At 37.6% G+C, this 20,343-nt stretch overlaps 3 protein-coding genes across 5 annotated transcripts in view; 1 reads left to right on the forward strand and 2 right to left on the reverse strand.

Moving 5' to 3' along the window:
• rnf115 (ring finger protein 115) overlaps positions 1-3,787 on the reverse strand; it is a 12,493-nt gene extending 8,706 nt beyond the window's left edge. For both annotated transcript variants that reach the window (XM_015380575.1, XM_015380574.1), the window contains exon 1: positions 3,678-3,787. In XM_015380575.1, coding sequence (XP_015236061.1) covers positions 3,678-3,755 — 78 coding nt within the window. In that variant the 5' untranslated portion in view covers positions 3,756-3,787. The remainder of the gene's footprint in view (positions 1-3,677) is intronic.
• A 461-nt stretch (positions 3,788-4,248) lies between these two features.
• Positions 4,249-15,059, forward strand: LOC107088388 (DNA-directed RNA polymerase III subunit RPC3-like). 2 transcript variants are annotated; one of them, XR_001481374.1, is made up of 13 exons: positions 4,249-4,376; positions 5,607-5,753; positions 6,015-6,279; positions 6,397-6,701; positions 6,802-6,906; positions 8,883-9,056; positions 9,156-9,207; positions 9,300-9,360; positions 9,451-9,601; positions 11,903-12,004; positions 12,247-12,296; positions 14,650-14,747; positions 14,826-15,049. XR_001481374.1 is itself a non-coding variant. In XM_015380523.1 (13 exons), the coding sequence occupies exons 2-13, from the start codon at positions 5,607-5,609 to the stop codon at positions 14,902-14,904; spliced, it is 1,641 nt and encodes a 546-aa protein (XP_015236009.1). In that variant the 5' UTR covers positions 4,249-4,376; the 3' UTR covers positions 14,905-15,059. The 2 variants fall into 2 exon arrangements, 1 of the variants encoding a protein (XP_015236009.1); XM_015380523.1 differs by having other exon boundaries at positions 14,598-14,747; positions 14,826-15,059.
• A 286-nt stretch (positions 15,060-15,345) lies between these two features.
• Positions 15,346-20,078, reverse strand: LOC107088390 (integrin alpha-10-like). Its single transcript, XM_015380524.1, has 13 exons — positions 19,946-20,078; positions 19,747-19,832; positions 19,511-19,652; positions 19,341-19,433; positions 19,185-19,261; positions 19,016-19,105; positions 18,847-18,931; positions 17,431-17,544; positions 17,250-17,357; positions 17,065-17,172; positions 16,889-16,984; positions 15,485-15,598; positions 15,346-15,405 (listed from the first exon to the last, which is right to left on the reverse strand). The coding sequence occupies exons 2-13, from the start codon at positions 19,764-19,766 to the stop codon at positions 15,355-15,357; spliced, it is 1,098 nt and encodes a 365-aa protein (XP_015236010.1). The 5' UTR covers positions 19,767-19,832; positions 19,946-20,078; the 3' UTR covers positions 15,346-15,354.
• Between the last annotated feature and the right edge of the window lie 265 nt (positions 20,079-20,343).

Below are 20,343 nucleotides of genomic sequence, written 5' to 3' on the forward strand. Positions count from 1 at the left end.
CTGCTTTAGGTCCTGCGTTATGTCTCCACTGTTACTACTGCCATTTCATCTGATGGTGTTAGACCACAGGGTTTCCTGAAGTTCTCAGTCAACACAATCATCAATCAGAACATTTATGAGCCCTTTGTGCTTCCCTCTGCTGTGGGCTTTATGAAGAGGCTGATCTCATTTCCCAGTAGCACTTGGCCCTGGGGTAAGGACCAGAACATCAGTGGTTGGCTAGAAAACTGATTTTACCAAATCTATGATGAGGGATTTATGCAGATGACCTGAAGGTCACTATTAAAACAACCTGGATGGTGTGCAACTTCAGCCAAACCACAGGCCTGCCGCCTCCATGCCACACCACACTGAGCCAGAAAGTTAAGGAGACAAAATATCCTTAAAATAGCCTTTTTATTTTACCCTTATGACTAAAACATTATTTGATGAGCAAACTGACACTTCACAAGTTCAGCACAGATTCCTCTATAAGCCTGGAGCCTAATTTCCTTCATTTACGTTGGGTTGGAAGTTCCTGCGCTGTTCGGCAAATGTGAGCTCAAATAAAGATACGTTAAATGGGTCTAAACTAGCAAACAATCGATGCGTTATATTCAAGATGGATTTTAAGGATAGTCAGAAGCAACCGACATCCAGCTCAACTCAAACACCAATGGAAACTCCACATTACAAAAAATATACAAAAAAACAAAACAAAAAAAAAAACAAGTTGAGTATAATCGTGAGGTGAGCTACGACAATGAGCAGAAGAGTGTAGTATCATTAGGAAACTCCATAGTGCCCCTTTTTAGTAAAAGGCACCCAACCAAGTACTGAATAAAGCAATAAACATACTTTGTAGAAGCAACACATTTATATTTAGAATACAATTTTTTTTTTATTGATCTTATGTAATATTCAAAATTCTGAGACAGGTTTTTGGTATGTGGAAGACATATCAGTTAAAATTACAAGAACAAAATGCTTGAAATATTTCACTCCATGTGTAATGAAAGTGAGTTGTTTTTCCTTTATTTATAGATACCCAGAAACTGAAAGTGACTATTTAGATATTATGACTTGGCAAACCCTACAACTAGAAAATAGGATGAAGAGAAAAATATGAAGCAGCTTGTTTTACACGGAAGAAGACAAAACCATAAGAAAAAATACCTTAAAGGATAATTTTAGCTGATATAGGGAGAGGATCATTGATACTCCCCATTAAACAAAACAGCCAATAAAAAAACAAAATTTTATAGATTACTGATTAAAGCTAATGGCAAAGAAGTTATATACAAACTCTAATCCTGGGTGAACAGAGCTACATTTCTATGCTAATAAAATGTACATTAATTTACTTGATCACTAAATTAACAAATAACATAAGTGGATAATATTTGTCCCTTTTGAATGACAGCCAGTTTTTTTTTTTTTATGAATGCAACCCAAGAGGTAGAGCTGGTCTGGCCAACCACGCCTAAAGTGGTAAACAGTCAGAATAAGGAAAACGGCAACGTCAGCTTATGCTCCTGGATCACATTTTCTTTTACCAATAAAAGCCAGACTTTATCTATGAAAACAGGGCCGAAGAGGGCTCTCCAACATACACACACAACAAGGTGATGATTAGAGTTACACTTATTTTACATGCTGACTAATCCCATAAATCTGATGATTTGACAGAAATTAGGATCTGAAACCAGATTTATGCTCTAAACCAGCTCAAAAACGGAACTGTAAGCAGTAACAGATTGCGTCAATCCACTGTCATTTTCCAAGTTTATCTTTTCTGTTTCAGAAAATGCACACGATTCTAGATAAATGAAAAATCGTACTGGGGAAACACAGAATGCTTGGGTGTTGAAGTCATGCAGCTCATTAACATGTCATTAGGACTAAATTATCTTTAGAGCCGCAAACCCTTTTCAAGTCAGTGACAGGGCAGATGGATAAAAATGTAAATAATAGATTTATTAAGGTTCAAATAGACTTTAGGTTATCAACTTTTACTTAGAATGACTCAAAACCTCCACTTTCTCCAAGTCTAATACTAATAAAAGTAGAAATAAAACTCTAAAATAAAAAAAACAAAAAAACAAAAACACAACAACTCAGAAAACAGTTGGTCAAACATTAAGTAAACATTTCTCTGAAATAAAATATTGACATAATAACATAGGAGGCCAGTTATAGAAAAAAAGTGGTTAAGATTTTACCCAACAATTTTGGTAGTTGTCGAACGGAGCTAAAAGATAACCAAATGCACCAGGAAACAGGCTATCGGCAGTATGATATTTAGCTTAACCGAGGGGCCAGAAACAAAAAGAAAATCTGTTTTAAGAGTCAAAAGATCTGTTAGAACCACTTCCTGTTTGGAAGATGAGTCAAAGTTGGCTCTTTAGTCAACTTTGGGAAATAAAAAAGGTGTAAGAGGCAATGTTAGAGAAGATCAGATTCTCCACAAAGGCATGCCAACTACTCATTCAGACAGCAACAACAGAGAGCAAGAGTTGATCAGATAATAGAAAGGCTAAATCTCAGCATTACTGTAATACAGTTAATGTATAACAGCTGTTTTTGAGCTTTCAATCTCTGTCTGTTAAGGAAGACTTTGGATTTGGAAAGGTTAACAGCTTTTTAAAAATCTGACAGACCAGGCAATAGTGAAAACTCTGTATTTAACGAGGCGGCATTGTTGAAACAATAGAACAATTCTTTCTACAATGAATCCTGTCTCATAAATGGAGTGTTATCTGCTCTTTCCCCAGTATGACAGAAATAACACCTCAGGGAACAAAGGCAAGAATAATGCTGTTGAAGGTTAGTTTTCCACCATGTTATTCCTTCTCAAAGACTATTCAGGTGAGCATTTTCACGTTTGGGGCAAGTTTTTTTTTTTTTTTCTGTCCAACCACAAAAAAGAACAATGCATTTCTTAAATCAAATATGTAATAACATGAAATGTCTGACCTTGTTTCTTAGACCAACTTATAAATTCACATCTTTACTTTGAGTAAAATCTAAAATTATCCATGAGACCATACGAAAAATCTACAGATAAATAAAATATAATAATTCGGATAGTTTAAAGAGCATTGAAGCCGTATCAAGCCGGATTAGTATCAAGAAAATGAGTAGATATAACCCTTAAAACATAAGCAGTGCCAAGCTGACCAAAGTGTGAGAAATGTCTACTACTTTTGATAACAAAACTGAAACCAACCACTCTAGAAAATTCCCCAACTCGTCTTGACAACAATAAATTTAATCAGAAACAGCAGCTGTCCAATGTCTGTCAGCTAATGATAAATACATGATTAATGAGAATAATCAAATTACTATGACTACCCTTGATCTTGGTTAGTACAAATTGACCCCTGCATATAACATATCTCAACTATCAAAGTAAATCTTCAATCAAAGAGTTTTTTGGGCTAGAATCATGATGGAGGTTTAAACATAACATAACTAGACAGTGTCGGCTTTTAGAGTCGGCTTTACAAGCATTACCGAGAGTTTATTTCATGACTTTACAACAACAACAAACGGACGGAGCTAACAGGCACTAACAGGCTAGCTGGGTTTAGCTTTAGCAAGCCGCCGAGAGACTAAACTAGTCGCCGAAAGACAGCGCTGTCAGTTCGCGGTATTCTACAAAATAACACAGTATGAACGAAAGTCGCCTTACTTACTGGGAGTTTAGGGTTTACTTCTCCCTTACAACAATGACAGAAAAACCGATGCGGGGGAACAGCCGCAGCCTCCGCCATCTTCCCCAAAGAAGCACAAACAGTGACGTCGATCCTCCACCAGCCGAAGACGGCTGTCCACAAGGTATGGCAGCCAATTGTAGCATATAATCAAACCGCTTTTATATTTAGACTTCCTAAAGACAGCCTTAAATTTTCTAATAAATATCCAAACATATAAATACTTTAATAGTGGAAACGACGTTGCTACTTGAGAAAAAAAAAACATTTTTTATATGAACCGTATCAAATTATTTTAAACGTGTAAACCAATAAGCCGTCGATTGTTTATAGACATGGCACATTGTATAATAAAATTAATTCATCACTACCATTAAACATTTGTCACGTAAAACTACCGGGGGTTCTAACACGAACGTTTAAAAACGCGTTCATTTAACTTTGACTGAAACATTGCATGGTTCACCGCATCTTCATTATGTGATAATTTTACTTGCCATATTCCATATACATCCAGTCCGACAGGCGGCGCGCCACCACAGGGAGTCACCAACCAGGAGAAGCGGAGGGCGGAAGTGTTTCTGTGTTGTGATCTACGAACCGCATGTGAGGAGAGTCAGCGGTCTCTGGGAAGCATAGCAGCAAACTTCTCTCTTCTGCTGTCAGTTATTTGTATACAAGGTTGGTTAGCACTGATAAAATGGTAAAGGTATCCTGTTTAAAGGCTAGCTAGCTTTTATCTTTTCGGACCTGGTGTGTTTAAGTTAATGTTTATGTTTAACTCACCGAGCTTGATGCAGGAGAAGTGGCAGATTTTAAAGTTTTAGTCTTTTAAAAGCTATAGTTGACAAAAAGGCTCACATTATTAGTGTCCTCTGTGTAACCTTCTATTCTAGGTAACTTTTCTGGAGTGTAAAGTCACATAATGTTGATGGTAGTTGAAGTATTCATCATACACCCTGCCTCTTTTTACTGTATACAAACCAAGTGCCATAAGAAATAGTTTGCATTGCATCGCCTTTCATTAGTTGCTATATTTTTTCAGCGTCTTTAAAAAAAATAAAGAAAACCTTATTCCCTACAGTCAGTGCTGTAAGTCTTGAGAAACAGTATATACCTTCAGGATAACAAAAAAAAAGTAATCAAGTTAGTGATAGGGTTTGTGGTGGATTATCAAGGGTGTTTTCATTTAATCTGCTTTATTCTTAAAATAAATCAGTTTTACACTGCTTTTGAAACAATCCACTGTGACACAGTGTGATAGTCAGAGGTCTGAATGCATGGTAGTTATATAATTAGAAAGCATCTTTTACTGACCAGGCAGTCCCCTGAAATAAGCAAATTGCATGTACACATTTCTACAAGATGTTCCCTTCTAGAGTGTTTTCCTTTGCAAAATGGCTGAATCTTGATCAGATTTGACATCAACTTGTAAGATTTTGCAACAGATTTATAAGCTAATTTTGGTCTGGACTTTGCACCATGAATATACTTTGATCCAAACCCAGTTCTCATAGCTTTTATATTTGGGGTCTTTTTACTCCTGGACGGTGAATTTCTTTTCCAGTCTTAATTCATTTGCTGCCTTAAACAGGTTTTGTTCTTGAATGTTCCGATTTATAGCTTCTAATAACCTTGACATTAACTTGTTTACCACGTCTTGATTTTGCCACTGCCATGTGTAACAATGAGGGTAGAGGTTTTTGGCGAGGTTGGTGCGTTTAACACCACACATAGCAATTATCTATAGGACAAAAGGGTGGATCATCTTATATGACTAGAGCGTCTTTTTTCGTATTTGTTTCCAAGCAGTTTTTTGCATTTAAATTATTACACTGATGGATGCTGTGATGATCTTTGGGATTTGATATTTTGAAAACATTGAAACAACAAATAATTACCACCATGCAGATGACGGCCCAGGAGATCCGACTGTGTGGCCTCCTACTGAGGGAGCATTTCGGGGAGGTGGTGGAGAAGGTGGGAACTCACCTGCTCCGAAGTGGAGCACAAAACTTAAGGACCATCGTTCATGAAACCAACCTCTCTGTGGATATGGTACAGCCATCTATCATTTTTCTGCTTAAGATAATGGATCAGTTTTCACATTTTGCAGCCAATGAATTCTACTGCTGTATTTCAGATACTTTTTTATTTTAAGGATTTATTTATCTATTCTTTTCCCTTATGATAACAGATAAATGTTGACCAATATATAAACAAAAAAGTGCATTTTTGCAGTGTAGTCTATTAATGTGTAAAAAAAGATCAAGGACAATGGGTGTATTTTAACATTTCTTTTTGTCTTCCTTAATAAAGGTGAAGAAATGTCTGTGCGTGCTTGTGCAGCACGGGGCTTGTTTATTCACCGCTGGCCGTAAAGGACCCGGCAGCCCCACAGAGTATCGGGCCTGCTGTGATCGAGTCCTGAGAATTCTGCGCTACCCGCGTTACATCTACACAGCCAAAACGCTGTACGGCGACACAGGCGAGCTGATCATAGAGGAGCTGCTGCAGCGAGGCCACATGACTATGAGCAACACAGTGAAGACGGTTGCAGATCGAATCACACAGAACATGGAGGGTCAGTTTTATTGTACATAGAGGGATGTTTTAGCTGCTGTTCTTGTATTTGGATATATTAAAGTTTTTTATTTATTTCATACATTTATGTAATCTTTCGTCTCCTTTGCTATTATAGAAGGCCAAAGCTTGGATTATAGTGAAGTGTCTTCCACCTTTTCCAAACTAGTGGAAACACATTTCCTCCAGCGCTGCCCTCCTATGGGGGGAGCAGGAATTACAGGCAGCACTGCTCAAGCTGAGGCTCCTGCCACCCCTGCAGCTCCTGCAGCCGCTATCAGCACCGCACTGCCAAATCCAGAAAGCTTTCCCAACTGCTACATTGTACCCCAGGTTACGCTCATTGGACGGGGCAAACGGCAGCTCGTCCCTGAGGAAGGAGAGGATCAAAGGAATGCAAAAAGGGCCAAGATGGACTCAACGGTCAGCGATTGTTTGGTTTTATTGGAAATCTCTAACTTTACTTATTTTCAGGTCCTTTATAATGTGATTGACTTTTTATTTTTTCATCACCATTGCTCAGACACATGGTGATGAAGGGATTTACTGGCAGGTGAACTTTGAGCGGTTCCATCAACACTTCAGAGACCAGGCGATCATCAGTGCTGTGGCCAATAAGCTGGATCAGGTAAAAGATTAAAAAATCGGTCAAATGTTTTCATTTCTCTGAATGTAAATCAGGGAGATCCATCATGTTGGAATCATCTTGACCTGATATCCTGCTGTGTGCGGTGGGCCCCCTAGAAGGCCAACTGAGGAAGCATTATTCCACAACAACATCCTAGAATATTCTCTCTTCATTATAAGCGGATCACAGACTCTGTCTGAGTCCTGCAAGAGTCTGTTTTTCAAACTATCCAGCCGCTCATGTAAAACACAGAGATCAGAACTGAAAATCAACTTGTTTATCCACAATTATTCCCATTTAGAACCCTGCCTGGACCAATAAGTAATAGAGTGCAACCTGACCTGTGATCACAAAGTATACACACAGATGCACATTTTCAATGAGTGCTTTTAGTCACGGAGGGAAGTTTTTTTTGGGTCTGCCATTTAATATTTAGTTTCATAACCCTGAGGATCATTTAAGAATTTTAAAATGACTGTTTTCAACCTTGTGAGAAGCTTAGTTAATGCCCCTTAACAATCCTACCACATTCAAAAAGGGTGAGTTTTTTGTTTTTACCATCTAGAGATGTTCAGTGTGATTACCTGACAGAAAAAAAAACATGTAATCCAAACATCTGCACAGATTTTGGCTTTTAATTACTGTGGTCTTAGTTTTGATCAGCTGATGAACAGCCTATTTAAGTCAATTTGTTTTTTGTTTTTTACAAATTGCCTGATCACAACTGTTGTTCTCTTGTTTCCCCTTCTTCTTTAAACATTTTGAAGCTCTTTGAACATTCATCCAACTGTACAAAATGCAAATTCATACAATTTTTTTCACTGTCTTAAGATTTTGATCAGTACTATATATATAAACGTTGAATTGTTTTGGCAAAACTACTGCTCCAAGTTAGTTGTTCTTTCAGCAAATGTTATAGTTTATAGTCTGTATGCTCAACTTGTGCACTCTACTACTAAACTAGTATTCTTACTTCAGGTTTTTTTATTAGTATCCTTATATATTTTTAAAAGAGTAACAACATCTTGCTCATAAAAGTTAACTTTTTATTTGATTTGCAGTGAATAAGTTAACATTAAATAGGGTGACCAGATCTGAAAAAAAAAAAAAGACTAATGTGGCACAGTTACACTGCAAAAACGACCTAGAAATAAGTAAGAATGTCTTTAAATTAAATTTATTTACCCTTAATTTGAGTAGGTAAATAACATGATTTGCCAATGTGATGAATATTTTTACTCTTAAAATAAGACAATTAGATAATATGCACTTGTTTTTTTTCTTATTTTAAATGTGAATTGTCTTGTTCCATTGGCAAAGTGTCTTACTTATCTCGTCAATTCAAGAACAAATTGACTTATTTTATGAAAAAAGTTGTTATCCAGATTTCTATTTTTTGCAGTGTAGGATGCTTACGAGGGACAATATGGGACAGACAAGGTTTTTTCAGCTTTGTGTTTCTTTTGTGAATTACTTTTATAGTGTTGTTTACATATCGCTCCCCTTGGATCGAATTGAAAAACAACTTTTGCAAACTTCACCAAAAGCTCCCTGAGAATCACCTTTCACTACCTCACCCAGTTATAAACCATTCCACAGTCTTTGTTATGGCTGCATTTTATTTTCTTTTTCCATTGTTTCCATCATATCTTTACCTTTTAAGCTTAAAGAGATGACAGATAATTTTGTGACAAAACTAGTAAAATAGTCCTTATTTAGGACTATTTTACCATTTTATTTTAAATATATATCAGATGACCTAGGCAAAAGCCAGATACTGCTTTGGTTTGAGGGAAAGGGGGGCAGAAGTGAAAAATGCAGGACAAATTGGGACATCTGGTCATCCTAACATTAAATAATTCTTTAATATTGTTTTTTATGTATAACAAATCATATATATTCAGGCTAAAAGCAGCTGTTACTAAGTTATTTAAGGAAACAAAGTTGCCTGTAACTGTAATATTTGAACCTTTTAGACCAGCAGTGAAATAGTACGGACTATCCTGAGGATGAGTGAGGTGACGACTTCTCCCACAGCCTCCTGCACAAAGTCCCTGTCAGCCAATGAGATCTTCAGGTCCCTCCCAGCCAGCTACAACATCCAAAGACCGATTTTAGATCAGTATTTGACTCTGCTGGTGGATGACCCGGTACGTCTTCCTCCAGACACACTCCCTGCAGGATGATTTATTTATTTTTATTTATATCCACATAAAAGCTCATTTTTCATCATCATTATTATTTTCTAGATGGAGTTTGTTGGAAGAGCCGGAGAAAGTGGCGGAGGAATGTTTGTTGTTAGTATCCTTTGGTACTTTCAGCCAGAATGCCATGTTTTTCAGACAGGTTAATGAATCTAAAAGATCAACTACAATCCTGAACGCATCTGTTAGATCTGCGAAGAGCGCTCGCAAACCTGGCTCGAGCCACTGTTGAGTCCATTGTGCAGGAGAAGTGAGTCTGTTTGTTTTTTTAATTACTGCACATGTGAATTTCACTGTAACTGAATTTATCACGTAGTTCCTGTTTTCATCTGCTGATCAGATTTGGTTCCCGATCGGCTCGTATCTTCCGGTTGTTGCTGCGAAAGCGACACCTGGAGCAGAAGCAAGTGGAGGATTTTGCCATGATTCCAGCAAAGGAGGCTAAAGACATGCTCTACAACCTGCTGTCTCACAACCTGGTCCAGCTGCAGGTTAACTATAACATCTTTGGATTCATCAGTTATCATTAAACTTTGTAGGGCCACACTGGTCTGTGAGGAACACACCTTGCAGATCTGTTTGTTTACACAGAAAACTTTTAAAAGTCTCATTGTTTGGAAATTTGGCTTTAAACATTTTCCAGTCTAATTAGAAAAATAGAAAAAAATAGAAAGAGTTTAAAATTATTAGAGATTCCTTATCATTCAAATGTATAAAAAATAGTGATGGGCCATTATCAGCGTCAATTGCTGCCTTAACGGCAGATTCTTATCGGGCCATAGAAAAAATATCGCCATTAATCTATTCTCACAGTTGGGTTGGGAGCTGGGGCTATACTAATGATGACTTTCATCGTGGTGGTTTAGTGCAGCTGTATATCTGGGGGTGAGAACGAATCAGTCTTCCAACCTGTTTAGGCATACTGTGAAATTACCACATCCAACCTGACATGCTGATATGGATGCAGCTATAAACACAGCTCCATCAGCCAAGCTAACCAATCTCCTTGCTCAGTGAATAGCCAAACAACATGGCTGATGGACTCGAGCTCGCTCTCCATGCAGCCACAGGTGACCCATCTTACAAACTACCTGCGAGGCGAACTATCACAAGGAGAATACATGACCAGCACGCCACAAAGAAAGCTGCAAAAGATGAGACATTGATCAATGCGATGTGTGTGTCAGATCTTTGGAGACACTATATTGTTAAAGTGAGACACTATTTTTTGCAGCAAAAACACAGTAAAAGATGAGGAAAAAAAGTATTTATACGTTTTTCAAAATCTTAAGTCAGAAGACGAAATTACGTGTGGTTTTGCAAACATAAAAAGTAAACCCCTTCTGATAAATTCTGGAGGTAGCACACACATATGATGGCTGCCTTTGGCAGAATTCAAATGAGCGATATTAATCTAGATTAATTCCAAAATTACAGTGAAATTAATCTAGATTAAAAACATTTATCCACCACTAATAAAAAATAAATATTAGAATATCTGCAAAAAATGCTTATAGAAATTTATGGTTGTTATTTTTTTTTGCCTACTTCTGCTGTTAAATTTACTGAAAGCATCAACAGGTACAGGAACAGTCATTAGAGAGAAAGACAGAAAAGCTTCAAAGCATTTTGGACAATTTTAGGTTGGAAGTTTAAATTGGATCTAAAACTGAATCAGGTTAAGATGCAAAAGGGTTATTTTATTCAAACAAAATCAAACATTGGTAATGTTATGTATTGCTTTGATGCCACTATGGGATAAACCCACATTTTCTGTGCTCTGTTTTTTAATTTTTTTTTTTTTTTTTGCCTTCATATTATTTTGTCCCCACAACTTTCCTGAGCTATATCTTTTTCTTTGCTCAGATCCTGGCAGTAATAAATAAATAAAGGTCCATCCAGTTTGCCAAATACGTTCCCGGCAGGCAGGGTCTGAATCCATACTAGATGAACTATCAGTCGTACAAATACTTCAGTAATCCTTACTTTGTGTTGCATGATAATTTGCCAAGCTTAAATACTAATAGCAGTTTATGAGCAGTTAAATGGAGCTTTACTACCTTTGATGCATGAATTCAGTCTCAACAAGAACTATTTCTAATTTAGGTTCAAAAAGGCTGAATTTGATTATTCTTGGGCTGCAACTTACAATTATTTTGTAATTTATTAATCTGTGGACTATTTTTCCAATGAATTGATTAATATTCAGGCAGCCAAAGGTTCCATAGAGAAATTTTTTTATGAAATTAAACCATGTGAAACTAAAACTTTTCCAATTGAGGAGTTCTGGATAGATCCTATTGACAGACGGAAAAGTTTTTCTTCTTAAATGCAAAATATAGAGTTTATTATTTTTTACAATTTTGGTATAATTTCTGCTCAAGCTGGGTCGCTCTGTTAGCTAAAGACAAGTTATAGAGTCTCTACACTTCAGTTAATGATTAGTGGATTACTAGTTTAGTTGATGATTATTTCAATAATCGATTAATCCGATTAATTGTTTCAGCCCTAGATTATTCCTACTTTAACATATCACTTAACACAAAAATCTGATTAAATGCAATTATGTGCTGAAATCCATTCATTCAATGTTTTATAGCAAGAGAGGTTAAAAAGATGATAGTTTGTAACAAAAAATGAAATGTAACGAATCTTTTGTGTTTAAATTAGGTATTATTAGCTGATATTATGATCTTGTTATGATCTTGAGTCAAATGCACTCGTTTATTCACTAATTTTTTCTCTTTAGACAAACTATATCAGGTCTGACTGAATAACTTTCTCTCACTCAGGAAATCCCCAAGACTCCAGATTTTGCTCCATCTCGCACCTTTTATCTTTACACAGTAAACCAGCTGCCTACAGCCAGAATGCTGCTGCAGAACTGCTACAAGGTAAGACTTTAACCTGGACTGTTGTAACACAGAGAGCTTCCTCTCAGTGTTTTCTATGTTCCGTACTTGATCTGTCTGCAGAAATACCACATTTGTTGTCATAATAAAAAAAAGGTCAATTTTAAAATGAACATTGACAGAGAACACTCAAAATTTGACTGCCATTTATACATAAAAGATATGTAGTTTTCTGTTTTTACTGCTTTTGCCTTTAATTCCATCCTGCCATGTTTTTTCTGCAGACCGTGGCGAACCTCATAGAGCGACGCCTGTTTGAGACCAAAGAAAACAAGTACATTATTTTTGATTTTTATTTTGTTTTTACAGATTAAGCCATAGATATCCATAATACAGGTGGCTTCTTGTCACAGGTAAGCTTTGTGGTGGACTCCGTGGTACCTTAAGTAAGAGAGTTAGCATGAACACAACACTCTTGTCCCGTTCTTGACAGATTTACTAACTGGTTTCTTACAAACCTCTTTGGTGTGGCTATAATTCTGGATGCTTGAACATTTTTGAAATTGTAGATTATCTTTTTGAAAAACAACTGAAACTTGCATTATAGTTGTGTTGGTTTTATTGAGACCAATAATGATTTGATGATAACAAATCTTTTGTCTAAATCACAATCTTGCAAAAATAGTTTGGAAGAGGGATCCCTGAAGAACACGGTGTCACACAATGTCAGGGATAAAAGAAGAGAAAATGTTATAAATGTGTGTAGATAATGTATTTTAATTAGGCTACCAAACATTTGTTTGCATCCAAAATGAAAGTTTGTTTCTTTATTATATATGTGTGCTTTGTGTATAACTTTTTTTGTATCTGAATGAATGAAATATTATTGAATATTTTGTTCTGTACAAAGCTGAATGTGCTGACAACAAAATCACACACAAATCTGCAATTGAAATCAAATTAATTAACCAATGGAGGACTGGATCTGGAGTCGCACACAAAATTAAAGTTGAAAAACACCACAGGCAGATCCAACTTTGATGTAACGCCGTTAAAAACAGTTAAAAATGAGGTTCAGTTTTGTGTGTGACCTCCACATGCCTGTATGACCTCACTACAATCCCTGGGCATGTTCCTGATGAGGTGGCTGATGGTCTCCTGGGGGAACTTCCCTTAAGATCTGGACTAAAGCATCTGCCAACTCCTGGACAATCTGCACAATGTGACGTTGGTGGATGGATCAAGACATGATGTCTCAGATTTGCTCGTTCCGATTCAGGTCTGGGGAACGGGTGGACAAGTCCAAAGCTTTAATCCCTTCATCTTGGAGGAACTGCTTACACACTCCAGCCACATGAGGTCTAGGAACTCAGGGCCAATCACACCAGCATATGGTCTCACAAGGGGTCTGAGGATCTCATTACGGTACCTAATGGCGGTCATGCTATCTCTGGCGAGCACATGAAGGGCTGTACAGACTTCCAAAGAAATACCACCCTATACCATTACTGAACCACTGCTAAACCGGTCATGCTGAAGGATGCTACAGGAAGTAGATCACTCTCCACTGTGTCTCCAGACTCTGTCACGTCTGTAACATGTGGTCAGTGTTAACCTGCTTTCATCTGTGAAGAGCACTGGGCGCCAGCAGCAAATTTGCCAATCCTGGTGTCTAGTGCCTTTTATGGTGTTGGGCTGTGAAAACAACCTCCATCTGTGGACGTCAGGCCCTCATACCATCCTTGGAGAGTTGGTTTCTAACCGTCTGTGCTGAAACATGCACATTTGTAGACTGCTGGAGGTCATTTTGCAGGGCTCTGGCAGTGCTCCTCCTGCTCCCCCTTGCACAAAGGCAGAAGTAGTGGTCCTGATGCTGGGTTGTTGCCTTCCTACATCCTCCTCCATGTCTCCTGGTGTACTGGGCTGTCTCTTGGTAGCGCCTTCAGTCTCTGGACAATACACTGACAGACAACAAACCTTGCCACAGCCAGCATTGATGTGCCATCCTGGATGAGCTGCACTACCTGAGACACTTGTGTGGGTTAAAAAGTCTGTCCCTTGCTACCAGGAGTAGGAAAGAACCACCAACATTCAAAAGTGAACAAAACATCAGACAGAAAGCATAGGTACTGAGAAGTGGTCTGTGGTCCCCACCTGCAGAATCACTCCTCTGTTGAGTGTCTTTCTAATTGCCAAGAAATTCCACCTGCTGTCTATTCGATCTGCACAACATGAAATGTGAAATTGTGAAATTGATCATCAGTCTTTCTTCCTAACAGGACAGTTTTTTACAGAAGTTTAATTTTATTGAAGTTGTATTGTGTTTTTTTACGTTTTCCTGTATTTTTTTTGAGCAGTCTATATACTTAAGTTATATAAGCAGTATATCCATGTAGATTTTTTTAACACACATGCAGGAATGTGTATTTATATATTAAGAATTATGACAAACAAAACTTTTATAAAAAAAAAACTTGAAAATTGAAGTTATAAACCAAATACATTCACCGTTAAAACACGTTACAAGTGAGCAGGCTGCGTGTGACAAGATGGCAGCTGGGGACCTTTATTATAGATATCTATGGGTATAGTTCTTGTTTCCTCGTGGCTGACTGCTTTGATGTCGGGTTTCCAGGCGCCTGTTGGAGAAATCTCAACGAATTGAAGCCATCCTGGCATCTCTGCAGGCCAGTGGGGCAGAGCCGGAACAGCTGAGCGAAGTCGAAGAGATGATCTCTGCTCCAGAGAAACAACAGCTGGACGTCTTAAGGCTTCACGTAAACAAGTAAGAAGACAAAACTTAAAGCTCAGGTTTTCAACTTTCCACAAAACCGCTAATGTTTCTGCGTTTCTGTTTTTCCAGGTTAGATTCAGCAGAGAATCAAGTAGATGAAACCATCTTTATCTTGGAGTCCTACATCAGTTCTACAGCTAAAAGTTAAGATTTAAGTGTTACAGTTTATACAAAATGTTTCTTATTTTAGGATTTGTTTCTTTAGTGTTTGTTGAATTGACATGAAGATTGTTTTCATTGTTTTTATTGCATCAATCAGCACTGAATAAATGGGTCATATTGCCTCTTTTCAGCTGTGTTTTATTCTGTACAAAAAAAATCATCTGTTCAGATGGTTTAAAGTATGAAATCATGAACAACTTCTGCAAATTAAATAAAATAACTGTAGTTTGATATATTTTGCTTAAAATAAAAAAAGGGTCATTCACACAATTGCCCCTCTGACCCTGGAAATCTCAGGCAGTGCATTTCCGTTGGACCCTTGTGAATCTGTCTTTTGGTCCTGGAGATCCCCGTTTCAGCATTCGAAATTGAACATCATGTGGCCTGTTTTTAGGCTGGTTTTGCTATTCTGGTCGCCTTCTTTTTATCAAAACTCTCAGTCTTCATGGTTTTCATCTTCTCTGTGTTTATGTGTGAAGAATCCCAGCTTCAATAAGAAGAAAACAGCTAAGGTTAATATGGTCTGTAACAAATGTGCTTAATTTTTTAGAGATTTATTCTGTTACCTTCCACAGTATAAATATAATAAGCGCTAGCAGCAGCAAACCACCTATAACGCTGCCGATCAGAATCCAGAGTGAAATGGGAATCGCTCGGCCCTTCAGCACCTCCAACACAGTCTGGAAAAATAAAATGTGGAGGAAACGATAAGAGGAGATAACAGTGCATCGCACAAGTATCCATTACCCCATTACAAGCTTGACAGTTTTTCTCCTTACAACAACATTTTAAAATTGGTGTGTTTTGTAGAAAACATGCTAAGGATGTGGTACATTACTGAAGATGGAAAATGATTTTAAAAGTCATAAAATATAGTGTTATTTGCTTCTTTGTCTCATTGGTGTGTTTCAGATTATCGAACAAATGTTTAAATCAAAAAAAAAAAAAAACGGTTTTGTGGCACTTGTTGGTAACAACTTACATCAAGTCTTTGTAAAATTAGTTTTATTCAGTTATATTACAGGGTTTAAAGCAATTGCTTGCTTAATGCAACATCGCTATATCAAATTTAATCTGAACTTTGACTAGGCCACTACAAAAAAGTATATATATATATTTTTTTTTGAAGCCTTTAGAGGTGGATTAAGATCAAAAACTGATGGCTGGACATTGTCCTTCAGGATTTTCCTCAAGAGACCCGAATCATGGTTGAAGAAGCCAAACAGCATGAAACTAAAGTGGATAAACACATTGATTTGGACTTTTATTGTAATCACAACTGACTGCCTGAACACAGTCTATGATAGGATACCATCTTTCAAGTGTAATACCATCTTAAACTGCAATGGACACACCTGGTGTATATTTTAGTGGCTGAGATCTGGGGCTCACAGAGTGTGGTAGGGACAGTGTACAGATGTACAGAAATAAAAGCATCAGGAATATATAGGTACCTTGAAATCCCTACTTCTAAAATTTTCAGCTCAAGTGTAACAATTGTATATTAACCTGAGGACTCTTTATTGTGTATAGGAAGATTAGTGCAGCTCAGAACAGGTGTAAAATAAACCTAAGATGCTGCAAATGGGTGAATCTAAAATGAGAAGAGCAACAACAGAATAGTTTAGAATAAAGTGTATTCATGTTAAAATGACCCATATAAGCCCAAACCTATATGTAAGTGATGATCAATGGAATTAGTTAAAGTTATGTTCAGAGATGTTTTCTATCCAGTTTAATGAAGTCAATTTCTGGTTTCCGCATTAAGCTGACAGGGTCACCTAATTGTTTTATTTTACTTCTACTTCAGTTGTCCACAACATTGTGCTCTTTTATGAGATAAAAGGACAACAGATTACAGTAATGTTTGTTTGACAGGATGATAAGCTGAAAGGTTTAAGTGGTCTGAATACTTAAAAATAAAGTCAAATATGTCGTTTCTGTGTTGCTGTAAAACTGTGCAGCCTTACCTCCCCCAGGACTGTTCCTATCCCCAGAGTGATGAGGTTAGGATCCTGAGCTGAGAGGCTGTAGGCACCAATTATCTTCACAGACTTATATTTGACCTGCAGATATGCATGAAGGATGAGCACTCTTTACATTATTCAAGGAGTTTAATCTTATATGTGATGGTTGGTTAACTCACTTTTCTGAAAAAGTCATCATGAACTCTGCGGCTGATCCGTATAATAGCCTGCTGGCCGAGCTGTTTCACCTCACAGACAACTTCTGTGCACCATGAGCTACTGCAGTTCTGCACATAGAAAAACAACTACTATTAACATCTGATTAGAGCTTCTCAATGTTTATTTCTAAAACAAAGGATCTCACCAGTATTTCATCACGCATCATGTCCTCGGGGTGAAGGGGACGGACGTCTCTCTGTCTGGATTTTAGCTGGGTCACATCACTCAGCATGCTGCACTTTATTCCTGTGGCCTGAAGGGCAACTTAAAAAATTAACATCTTTCAAAATTCATAAATATAAAAAGAAATCACTATCCCCACTCACGTTGTATGTGAAGACTTCCGTTACGGTCATGAAGACCACATCTTCTGCAGCCACAGAGGGCAGAAGCACACGCAGCTCCAGATTACTTAGAGAGTAACAACCAATATTAAGCAGCTGCGAAAACAAAATAAGATGTTTTAGTTCAACTTGTTCACTTGTGATAAAATAATTTTTTGCCTAGCATTTTACTGTCACTGTCGCAAGTAAAGAGCAATGAAATGAACTCTGCATTTAACCCAACCCCTTGGGGAACAGTGGGCTTCCATTGTGCAGCGCATGGGGAGCAGTGGGGTTGTTTTAGTGTCTGACCATTTTTTAGTGAAATGTCTATTTAATTGCTCAACTCAAATGTTTGCTGTTTCTAATAATAAATCAAATAAGCGAAGTGATAAAAATCAAGAAATCTTTAGAATGTCATTTTGCAGCCGAAATATTTATTATCCCCTTATGCAGAGGACAAAACATCTCGACTGGTCAGCCAGGCCAACAATGACCCTAACGACTCCAATTACTAAGAGGTGCACCTGTTTTTTTTTTTTTTTTGCATGTTTTATAAGCCATAACAAGACTTTTGTTTGGGTCACTCTATAAACCTGGAACTCAAATGCAACTCCAGACATTTTGAATTGAGAAATCTTTCTGGATGGGAAGGGAAACATCTTCCAATTTGGAAAACAAAGTCCAGTGGTTTGTTTTTTTTTAAACTTTTTTGGAAAGCCAAAACATTTATTTCTATTGCTGGGCTTTATTTGGCAGCCCAACATAAAGGGGAACATCATTGTAAAGCGTAAAGAAAGTATAGTTTTTGTGTGTGTGAAAATATGAAAAATATTGCATGCATTTACTGTTTTCATATTCCATTGTGGTGAAAGCATTGAAGCAAACGCTTGGCTTTCAAAAGATTCTCACTGATTAGGCCATTTTGCACCATGTGCAGTTACTTTTAAAGAGCATACATAAAAGCCAAACTATTCAAATATGAGCTCAGACCAGAGTTCTCACTTTCACATGTTTTCTTTTGCTGGCACGGTTTGTGGTGTATTTAACATGAAATCCCAACAATACATTGAAGTGTATGGCAAGACATGACAGAACCATTCAAGTTGAATTCTGCAAGAAGCTGATCTAATGTTACAAAGCAGGTTCTGGTTCACTTATAAAGCATGAGTAAGAACATAACAGTATTTCTGAAATGTAAGGAGTTTGTCTATCCATTTAGATTTAGAAATAACCAATTGTTCTACCATTCCTGTTTTTGTACTTAGATGGGAAGCTAGAGAGAACTCAGACATGCATTGGAAGAATAAGCAAACTTCAGCCCTGATCAAACCCAGGACCATCTTGCTGCAAGGCAATACTGCTGCATACGATGCTGAAATGATCTGTGCCAAAACGTAAAATTTGAGTTCAGTTTACCCTGATGTGTGTGTAGAACTCTGGGCCCATGGCCTCTGAAGCCGCCCGTGTGGGGTGGACCTCGTAGCGGTTCAGGTTAGACTCACTGCACAAAACAACATAAAGTTAAACAGCTGGGGATTAATACTGATGACATACATTATACATTCATTTTATTCTGTGCACACACCTGCTTACAAAAACATCTGGCTCATACTGAACATAATTCACCAGCTGAACACTGTTGTCCCCCAGAGTTTCTTCTCTCTCACTGCTTTCACTGTAAGACAAAAATTATATTAGTGCGTTTTGTTGTATTTGAAGATTATTTTTGGTATTTGAAAAGTCTGGATGTTTACCTGGTAGCATTGAGCTTCATTTGCACACGATTATGTAAAACAGTGCAGCTGAACTCAAACTCCAACAAAAATTTTATCTAAAAACACAAAGGAAAACAGGCAGCTGAAGTGATACATCCTACATCATAGGCAAAGGGGTGGGAGAAGATCAGCTACCTTTGAATGAGAGCGAAACACTGGGTAGCTGATGTTACATGAGTGGCTGTTTGAGCCAAGAGCGGTACACTCGATCTTGAAGCTGGTATCCTCCTTTGTAAGAAGAAAAATGGAAATGATTACATTCAGGCATTGGATTGAAATGTGTTAGGGACATAAGAGCTGCTTACTTTGAAGCTGAGGCTAGAGAAGTGGAGGTTGCGTGAGTAGTGCAGCTTCAGGCTGGTGTTGTAGGCATTTTCCAGCCTGTTCTCGAGCTGCACTTCCACGGCCAGACGCCTACGAGGGCTGCGAATCACATAAGGTTTCTGCCTGTGTGTGAGAATATGACTCACTCAGTTTTTACTCCCAGAGCATTATTACCTTTACTGGTTCTAGAGAATTAAAGCAAAGTATCTGTTGTTACCTTGTCCCTGAGATGTCCATGTGTGCCTGCAAGACCAGATCTGTTGTGCAAACGTCATCTTCACCACAGTCTTTGAAAAACGGGATCTGGATAGAAGTTGTAGGAGGAGGAACGTTATTGATTTTATTTATTTATAAAAACAAAACAAACAAAAACAAAAAAAGGCAGAAAACTGCTGAAGCTAATTTTGTGTACTTACAAATTTCGTGACATTTCTCGGTGAGTCTTTGTCCAACACTGGACCCGTTGCTGTGTCATTGATCTTAAACTTTAGGAAGAAGCTGATTGGACGAATATAATCTGCTGTATCCTGTGTGGCAGACAGCGAAAGTTTAGCCAGAATAAGACAAGTACCTTTTTTATATTATCTTTATAAGGTACTTGTAAAAGAGTTGTTTATTTATTGCAGCTATAAAATGTATTAATAACGAGAGAATTAACAGAAGGGTTTAATTATCAGGTGGTTAAGTCCAGTGAGGAGAAAGTAGGATTAAGAAGTAAATATTTTGCTTTTGCTCCAACTTCATAAACTACAATTGGCTGACACTCTCATTTGCAGAACACTAACCCAGCTGGGATGTAAAGAATTGCATCTGT

The sequence above is a fragment of the Cyprinodon variegatus genome, unplaced genomic scaffold (genome assembly GCF_000732505.1).
Source record: "Cyprinodon variegatus isolate N-32 unplaced genomic scaffold, C_variegatus-1.0 Scaffold217, whole genome shotgun sequence".
Classification (NCBI taxonomy): domain Eukaryota; kingdom Metazoa; phylum Chordata; class Actinopteri; order Cyprinodontiformes; family Cyprinodontidae; genus Cyprinodon; species Cyprinodon variegatus.